General features: G+C 54.1%; 1 protein-coding gene across 5 annotated transcripts in view; it reads left to right on the top strand.

The window, feature by feature from the left end:
- The first annotated feature begins 752 nt into the window (after positions 1-752).
- RILPL1 (Rab interacting lysosomal protein like 1) overlaps positions 753-9461 on the top strand; it is a 43170-nt gene continuing 34461 nt past the window's right edge. For 3 of the 5 annotated variants that reach the window (XM_045778550.2, XM_045778541.2, XM_045778558.2), the window contains exons 1-2: positions 754-1723; positions 8537-8687. In XM_045778550.2, the coding sequence (XP_045634506.1) occupies positions 1415-1723; positions 8537-8687 (460 nt within the window). In that variant the 5' untranslated portion in view covers positions 754-1414. Of the gene's footprint in view, positions 1724-8536; positions 8688-9461 lie in introns of all 5 variants that reach the window. The other 2 variants (XM_045778566.2, XM_087857422.1) reach the window with 2 other exon arrangements.

Here is a 9461-nt window from a genome sequence, read left to right as displayed (position 1 = left end):
GTTTTTTTTTTTTTTTTTTTTTTTTTATGCCTTCAAGGAGCTCCGAGGCTCATGGGGGAGGTGTCTGTGATCACACGGTTAAAACTCAGCGTGTGAGGAGCAGTTCTATGGGAGAAGGCAGCGGGCTGCGGGAATGCAGAGGAGGGTCCCTAAGCCCTGCGTGGCGGATGGGAAGGGTGGGAGGACTTGGTGGGTTCGGGAAAGACTCTCCTGCGGGCGGGGTGTCTGATGGACTAGGGCATTTAACCAGGTCAAAAAGACAGAGGGCTTGGACAAGAAAACTCGCGGTGCCGGGATCCAAAGCCCGGCCTCCCCTCCTCTGTGAAGCCGTGTTTATGTCACAAGGAACTGCTAATGGACGTGGCTCTGAGGGCGGGGCAGCCCGGCGGCTTCGGGGGCAGGGGACCCCTCCACCCTTCCTTGTGCCCCTCTCGGACGCCTGTACTGGAGCGCAGGGCCCGGCGCCACCAGGTCCGCCTGCGACTGGGTCTGCGGGCTGGGGGGGAGGAGGGGCGGAGGTTGTCCTCGCTCTCTCCCCAGCATGGTCCCCATCCCCGAGTCCACCTCGCGACCCCTCCATTCCTCTCCAAAGCAGAGGCTGCCCTCGGCTCAGCGAAGCGTCCAGAGACCCCGTCCCCCGCCCCCTCTCCTCCCGGCTAGCCTCGACCCCTCCCCGGCGGGAGTGGGAGAGGAGGAGCCAGGACCGGGTCGGAGGAGGGGGCGGCGCGCCCGACGCGCGGGGGGCGGCGAAGAGGAAGGTCCGGCGGGTGGAGAGGGGGTCGGGGCAGAGGGTGCTGCCTAGTCGGCGGGTCGCGGTGCGGGGCCCGCGGGGACCCGGGCGCCCTCGGGCGGCGGAAGCCGGGCGCGCCCCTCGCCAGGCCGGGATCGGGGCGGGGCGCGCGGCATCCCCGCGGGGGGAGCCGGTCACCCGGTCTCGCCGCCGCCACCAAAGTTTCCCGGAGGAGCCGCGGACGCCCTTCCTTCCCCGGCCCCGGCCGCGGGGGCGACCCTCGGGCGAGAACTGTTTCCGAGGGCGACGGGCCCCCTCTCCAGCTAGACCCCGCGCCTCCATTGCGCCCAACTCGGATTCCCAACTTGGGAGGCGCCGCGGGCCTGCGCACGCGCGCCTTCCTCGCCGCCGCCGCCTCCTCCTCCTCCTCCCGCCGGGGAGCAGGCTCCGGGCCGAGCCGCGCGCCGAGACTCGCCCCCCGCGCGCCGCCCTCCGGCTCGCGGTCCGCCGCCCTCGCCCATGCGGACGCCGGCCGGCCGCCCGGTGCGCCCTCGCCCGAGGGCCAGCTGAGCGCGGACCGCCGGCGGCTGCGCGAGGTGGGCCCGGCCCGGCGCTGCCCTCGACAGCGGCAAGTTTGGGAGTTGCACTAGTTTGCGGGGTGGGGGAGAGGCCGGGCGGGGGGCCATGGAGGAGGACAGGGGGTCGTCTCTGGCGGCCGAGTCGGCGCTAGAGAAGAACGTGGCGGAGCTGACCGTCATGGACGTGTACGACATCGCGTCGCTCGTGGGCCACGAGTTCGAGCGGGTCATCGACCAGCACGGCTGCGAGGCCATCGCGCGCCTCATGCCCAAGGTCGTGCGTGTCCTGGAGATCCTGGAGGTGCTGGTCAGCCGCCACCACGTCGCTCCTGAGCTGGACGAGCTGCGCCTGGAGCTGGACCGGCTGCGCCTGGAGAGGATGGACCGCATCGAGAAGGAGCGCAAGCACCAGAAGGTGGGCAGCGAGCGGCCCCAGTCTGCCCATCCGGGGAATGGGGCCGCTGGAACCTAAGGGCCCTTCAGCATCCGGCAAACTGGAGGTGCACACTCTGTGTATGCAGGGACTAGATGAGAAGGGACCCGAATGGATGAAAGAGGGAGGGAGGGAGGCCCCCGGCCCTTTTTTGTCCAGGCAGCGCCACCTGGCATATACCACTTCAGAGATTAAGGGCAGTTCTTTGGAGTCAGACCTGAGTTCCAGTCCCACCTTTACGATTTAATAGCTGTGTGACCTTGGTTAAGTTACTCAATCTCTCTGTGCTTTATTTCCTCACATGTCAAATAGTGATAGTAAGACCCACCTGATAAGAATTGTCATATATCTAAAGTGCTTAGATAATATTATTTTCCAGAAGTGAAGTAAGCCCTTTGCTCTTCAGTGTTACCCAAGAAGACGTGACATTAAGCCCCTTCTTCTCACCCCAAAACCCCTCAGAGCAAAGGGGATATGACCTCCAGCCACAGAGCTCATTGACCCCCTCCCCCCCCAATCTCTGGGTTTCTATTTGCAAATTGTTTCCCAGGGTTTCTTCTAGTTTATTAACCTGAGGTGCTTTCCTCTCCTTGGTTTTATCTTTAATCTTCGCAGAACTCTGCGAGCAGAAACTATCTTCATTTTTACCAATGAAGAAAATTGGCGGGGGGGGGGGGGATTTGTCCCAAGTTAGTGCTGAGAAAAATCCCAGCCCCAGTGGAGGTAACTCTAGTGCTGCTTTCCTGATTTGGGGGACGGACATGGCTTGGGGCAAGTTAAAGCTAAGCCTCTGCCCTATGAACAAGAATCCCTCCGAGCACATGAATCAGGGCCTCCCTACTGGGCTGGGAGTCTAGACAAGGTGCCTGGGGAAAAGGAAGTGGGAGATGTGTGGTTTCCTGCCCCAACCTCAGCCCAAGGAAGATTCTGTCAGACCCTTTAGACAGAGAATAGGAGGAAACGCCTTTCCTTGGAGGAATCAGGGTGCCTGAGTGGGCTCTGGCTTGCTGTGTGGCCTCAGGAAATACACTTGGCCTCTCTGAACCTCCCTGGCAGGCCATAACCTATTGTTTTTCAAGGAAAATAGCCCCCAAAGCGGCTGTGTGTTAACCTGGGGGCAGAGCTGTGAGTGTTTGCAAGGTTTGACAGTGTTTGTCCTCACAGGTCCCTGTGCCCTGAGGTCAGGAAGGAAACTCAAGCTCCCAAGTGTTAGGCAACATTTCCAAGATCACACTGAGAGCTTGAAAATGCCCCAGGCTTGCAATTAATGTCAAGTTCCCTGGAGCAGGGACTTTGGAGCTAGATGGCCTGGTTTCAAACACTGCCACTGTGTGATCTTAGGCAAGTCACCTCGCTTCTCTGTGCCTCAGTTTCCTCAGCTGTAAAATGGGGATGGTAATAGCACACATCTCGTGGAGTTGTGGTGGAAAGGGTTGGTTAACTTATACAAAGTGTTTGGGACAGAGCCTGGCCCATTGTGAGGGCCTTACAAGCATTAACTGTTATCTTTAGGACTTGGGGGGCTTTCAGTGAGGAGTTCATAGACACCCTACCCCTATCTCTGGCACCCCTTCTCCTACCCCAGACCCCCACCCCCCATCTCTCTTAGAGAGTTGGGGGAAGGGATCTTTGAAATCCTCTCATGTGGCTGCCTCTTATTAACTGGGGCCAAGGGGCTTAGGCCAGGTCACTCAGAAGTCCTGGCACCTGGGTCCCCACCCTTGGTGTTAGAGTTCTGCAGCAGCTGGGCTGGGAGACACCCTTGGGAGCCATCGGAGGCCAGCAGGCCTGGAGTCAGATGGAATTCCCAGCCAGCTGCACTTGTCACTTCTGGAACGCTATCAGCCAGGAAGTAAACCCCAGCGGTTCAGAGCTGGGCCTTGTTTGTAAACACGGAGGATGAGCTCTCATAATCAGAGGACAAAACCCTTTTCCCATCCCAGCCTTGGTCTCCTTTTCTCTGTATTCTTAGGATCAAGAGAGACTCATCTGATTTTTTTTTTCTTGTAGTCTCAAAGGCTCTTCACGGTGTTATTTCCACAAAAATCTTCTGAGCATGTCCTTGGTCTTATCAGTTTGTCTGTTCATTCCTCCTTCCTTCCTCTGGCTCCCCCCCTCCTTCCCTCATTCTCTCTCTCTCTCAGCACACATGGCTCCAGTAAAGCATGCACCCTGTCTTCCAGCAACCCCTCCCCCAAGCACACCCCCAGACTCAGTCAGTTCCACTCATCACACAGACTCAGACCACAGTTTTAACATGTTCTCCCTGGTTACTCAGTCTGCAACCCCGTTGACGGGCCATGGCATGCAAGGTGCCTTCCTAGGTGACATGGGCAGGGCAGAGATGAGGGAAGCTGGATCCTCATCTCAGGGAAGACAGGAAAAATACAAATAGGCTTAGAAAGTGATGGCTGTGCAGATACAGTTGTCTATAACGTTAACAGTCTATTTTGTTCATTTACTCATTCAACACACGTATTTATTGAGCACCTACTGTGTACCAGGCGCTGTTCTGGGCACTGGGGAGACAGCGGTGACCACAACAGATGAGGCTTTTGCCCTCATGGGCCTGACTGACTGACTTTTTTTCTTTCTTTCTTTTTTTTTTTAAGATTTTATTTATTCATTTGACAGAGAGAGAGACAGCCAGCAAGAGAGGGAACACAAGCAGGGGGAATGGGAGAGGAAGAAGCAGGCTCCCTGCTGGGCTCGATCCCAGGACCCTGGGATCACGCTCCAAGCCGAAGGCAGATGCTTAATGACCCCCAGGGCAGCATGCACCCCCCTAGGCGCCCCATCATGGGCCTGACTTTCTTTCTTTTTTTTTTTCTTTTTTTTTTTTCTTAAAGATTTTATTTATTTATTTGACAGAGAGAGACAGCCAGCGAGAGAGGGAACACAAGCAGGGGGAGTGGGAGAGGAAGAAGCAGGCTCCCAGCGGAGAAGCCTGATGTGGGGCTCGATCCCAGAACGAATCACGCCCTGAGCCGAAGGCAGACACTTAACGACTGAGCCACCCAGGCGCCCCTGGGCCTGACTTTCTAGTGCAGTGCTGTCCCATAGAGGAATTATGTGGCTTGCCCCATTAATAAAAAGACACAGACGAGGTTAATTTTAATAACATACATCAAACCCCATCTACGCAAAATATTATTTACACATGTAATCAACATAAAAAATTATTTCTTATTGAGATCTGGTTGATACGTAACATGCTACTAGTTTTAGGTGTACAGCATCATGATTTGATATTTGTGTATATTGTGAAGTGATCACCACAGTAAATTTAGTTAACGTCCTTCACTACACATAGTTACCCCCAAGATTATTAAAGAGATATTTTGCATTTTTTTCCTATGTCTTTGAAATCTGGTGCCTTTTAAACCCTTATTGCACCTGCCAGGTCAGCCCAGCCACATTTCAAGTGCTCAGCAGCCATGTGTGGCTTGTGGCTGCTCTGTTAGATGGTGCAATGCTAGTGTGAGGAGATAGGGTTTTTTTTTTTTAATTTTCAGCTTATGATAAGTGACATGAAGAAAATAAAACAGGGAGCTATGAAGGAGACTGGCCAGGATGGGGGTCTAATAGATGGGGCAGTCAGGAAGGCTTCCCTGAGGAGGTGACATCTGCGCTGAGATCTGAATCAAGTGTGGGTGCCCTCCACAGAAAGAGCTGGGGATGGGGCATTCTAGGCAGATGCCTCTGCAAGTGCAAAGGCCCTGAGGTAGGAACGGGCTTGGTGTGTTCAAGGACCACAATGAAGGGGGCACCTGTGTGGCTCTGTCGGTTAAGCATCTGCCTTCTGCTCAGGTCATGATCACAGGGTCTTGGAATTGAGCCCTGCATCGGGCTCCCTGCTCAGCAAAGAGCCTGCTTCTCCCTCTCCCACTCCCGCTCCCCCTGCTTGTGCCCACTTGTTCTCTCTCTCTCTCAAATCAATAAATAAAATCTTTAAAAAAAAAAAAAAGGAACACAAAGAAGGCCCATGTGGCTAGAACAGAGCAAGTAAGGAAGAGAAGTGGGAGGTAAGATTGGGGAGCTGCAGGGGTCTGATTATACTGGGCCTCGTAGGCCAGCATACGGAATTTGAAGACGGGAAAGGAAGTAATCAATCAGGGGTGACTTCCTGGAAGAGCCTTTTAGCTGGTATGGAGGCTAGATTAAATTCGCTGTGGTCGCTCAGAGGCAAGAACCACACCACCTCCCGCCCCCTTTTAGGGGCAGGGAAAGAACCCCTGAGGGTTAAAGTCTGTATTCATCTCCTACTGGTGCCATAACAAGTTAGCACAGCTTACTGGCTCGAAGTGACACAAATTTGTTACGATAATGCCGAGTAGGGTATGTATGGATCCTATCAATATGGATAATGCTGGGTAGAATTCTGGAGGTCAGAAATCACACATGGGTTTCACTGGGTTAAAACCAAGATGTCAGGAAATTCATTCCTTCTGGCAGCTCTAGGGGAAAGTCCACTTCCTTGCCTTTTCCAGCTTCCGGAGGCCACCCGCACGCCTCGGGTTTTGGCCCCTTCCTCCATCACAGCCGGCAGACTACCGTCTTCAAATCCCTAACTCTGACTTCTCCTTCTGTCACCACATCATCTGACCCCCCTTTCAATGATGAGGACCCTGGTGATTACACTGGGCCCACCTGGATAACCCAGGTGACTCTCCCCATCTCGGGGTCTTTAACAGAATCACACCTGCCAAGGTCCTTTGCCATGTAGGGTCACATGGCCTACAGCTCCCAGGGAGCGGGATGTGCGGTCAGTTACACTTGACCATTGCCCCCCGGGGCCCTCTGTGCTCAGCCAGGTGGGAGCAGAGAGGAAGAGTGTGGGAGAGCCTGCCTCTGCTTCCAGGCCACACCTGCCCATGGGAAGGCCACATGCCCACTCCATCATTCCACTCTCTGCTCCTGTCCTTCACCTCGCCTGGTGACCTTGAACCAGCTGTGCAAATACTTAGTTATTACCTCTCATTTCCCCGCTGCAGCAGGCTTCCTGACAAAGGAGATGGGGATTTAGGAATATATTTAAAAGATGAACGGAGGCCGTGTTTATCCGGCCACCTGGGCCGGCTTGTGACAGGCTGTGGGAGGAGTAGAAACCAGCAAACACATCTTGAGCATTTTCTGGGTGCTGGGCACTATTCCAGACATTGACATAAGCCTCATGACAGCCCTCGGAGGTAGATATCACACTGTTTTCCACATTTCCAAGGCACCCAGAGATTGAATAACTTCTGGATCAGCTAGTAAGTGGCAGAGACAAGATTCAAACTTGGGTCAACAGGCTCCAATATCTTTGCTTTTTAAACCAGCACTGTGTCTCCCAACGGCGATTGTGCTATGTTTAGTTACTGGTTTTACAAAAGACTCCCCCCCCCCTTTTTCTGGTAACAGCTTTATTGACTATAATTCGCATACCATATAGTTCACCCATTTAAAGTGTCTAATTCAGTGGGTTTTGGTCTATTCAACAGAGTTGTGTAACTTCCACCAGAATCATTTTTTTTTTTTTAAAGATTTTACTTATTTATTTGAGAGAGAGTGAGAGAGAGCATGAGCAGGGGGAGAAGGAGAAGCAGACTCCCTGCTCAGCGGAGCTCGATCCTGGGACCCAGGGATCATGACCTGAGCTGAAGGCAGATGCTTCGCCAACTGAGCCACCCAGGCGCCCCCTGAATCAATTTTAGACATTTTCATTACTTTGGAAAGAAGACCCATGCTCAATGAGCAGTCACTCCTCATTCCCCACCAACCCTCCGGCCCTAGACAAGCGCCCGTCTGCTTTCCGTGTCTGTGGATTTACCCGTTCTGGGTATGTCCCTTCAGTGGGGTCATACACGGTGTGGCCTGACTCCTTTCACTGGGCATCGTGTTTTCACAGCTGATCCATGTTGTTCATCAACTGATGGACCTCTGGGTGGTTTCTGCATGTTGGCTCTTGTGCATAAGGCTGCTGTGAACATTCACATGCAGATTTTGGTGTGGATACTGTGTTTTTGTTTCTCTTGGGCAGATCCTTGGATTGGACTTGCTGGTCATGTGGTAACTGTTTAACCTTTTAAGGGGTTGCCAGACTGTTTCCCATGGTGTCTGTACCATTGTGCACACTCACCACCAAGGCCTGAGGGTTCCAACTTTTTCATATCCTCGTCAGTATTCTGTCTGTTTCTTTGATTACAGCCGTCCACAAAATGATTTCAATAGACTGATCTTAGTCCTCGCATCAGCCCTGTGAGTCTTTATATTATGGCTCCCCCACTAGGGGAAACTGAAGCTCAGAGTTGTAAAGTGAATTGGTTGCCCAAGACCCCTTGAAGAGATGCCAGTATCAGACATACAAGAGTACTGGGGGCAGGTGGCATCCCCAGGGTCTTTGCAGCCTCTTTCTCCCTTGGGGACAGTGGGTCCTGACTCAGGGTCTGTCCACCGATCAGGGCTGTGACTTCCCCAAAGAGGCTGGGCATGTCGGGGCCCCATGGTGCAGGGCTGCTCATCGCGCGCTCTCTCTGTCTAGATAGTTACAAGGTACAGTTGCGGCTCTTGAGGCCGTTCTAACCTGGTCGGGTCCTGAAGCACAAATGCAGGCCTTGCCCGGATGAGGGGCACCTCCTATTTCTTGCAGAGTTGCTGCATGGACTAGTGCTGGCCCTGTTCTCGGTGCGCCCACCCTCTTGGGGACAGGAACGCCCCCAAAGCCGAGGCAGGCCCAAGCCACTCCCGAGGGTCGGGGGGTGAGGCGGCTGCCCTAGGCAGGCTGTGACCCCCTCCGGCGCATCACCTTCACAGGAGCTGGAGCTGGTGGAGGACGTGTGGCGAGGGGAGGCGCAGGACCTCCTTTCTCAGATCGCCCAGCTGCAGGAGGAGAACAAGCAGCTGATGACCAACCTCTCGCACAAAGATTCCAGCTTCTCCGAGGAGGAGTTCCAGAAGCACGAAGGTAAGGGAAGGTCAGGAGAAGGCTGCTCCCGCGGTGACTGTCGGCACGGGGGGTACACAGTGGACAAGACAAGGCCCTGGCCCTTGTGAAGCTTAGGTTCTAGCGTGGAGGGGCTAGACGATGGGTTGTAAACAAGTAGATGGCACGGTTCCAGATGGTGACCAGTGCTCTGGAAGAACCCGAACTGGGGGATATGATATGATGGAGGTGGTTTGGTGGGGGGGCTTCATTAGATACAGTGATCAAGGAAGGCCTCTCTGACAAGGTGACATGTGAGCCCTAATGAAGTGGTGGAGTGAACCATGCACGTATCTTGGGAGAGAAGCAAGTTCAAAGGCCCTGGGGCATGAGTTTTATAGGAAGCCAGGAAGGCCAGTGTAACAGAAGATGTTCGAGGCCAAAGGTGGTTAAAGATGAGGTCAAAAGGGTCAGCAGGGGTCAGATCACATACCGCTTAGAGACCAAGGTTTGGATTTTATCCTAAGTGTGCTGGAAAGAGATTTGGACTCCTGCCAGGGGCATGCATTGAACAATGAGCAACCCAGGATAGTAAACCAGATCAGAATGGCACTGGAGCCCCCGAACTGTCATTCATCCTGCAAAGAGTTATCTAGAACATTCACTCCAGGCCCTCTGCTGGTTTTGGGGAAGGAAAGACAGACATGGGATTTGGTCTGGGCCCCGTAGGCTGCATCAACTCTGTTGTCCCCCACAGCCGCCTTCCCAATCAGAAGCTACCTGTTGCCCTGGGAATCTGAGACCTCTCTCTTCTGT

Source organism: Ursus americanus, chromosome 30 (assembly GCF_024610735.1).
Source record: "Ursus americanus isolate L20-20 chromosome 30, mUrsAme1.1.p, whole genome shotgun sequence".
Classification (NCBI taxonomy): domain Eukaryota; kingdom Metazoa; phylum Chordata; class Mammalia; order Carnivora; family Ursidae; genus Ursus; species Ursus americanus.
This window is presented reverse-complemented; position numbering and strand designations above follow the sequence as displayed.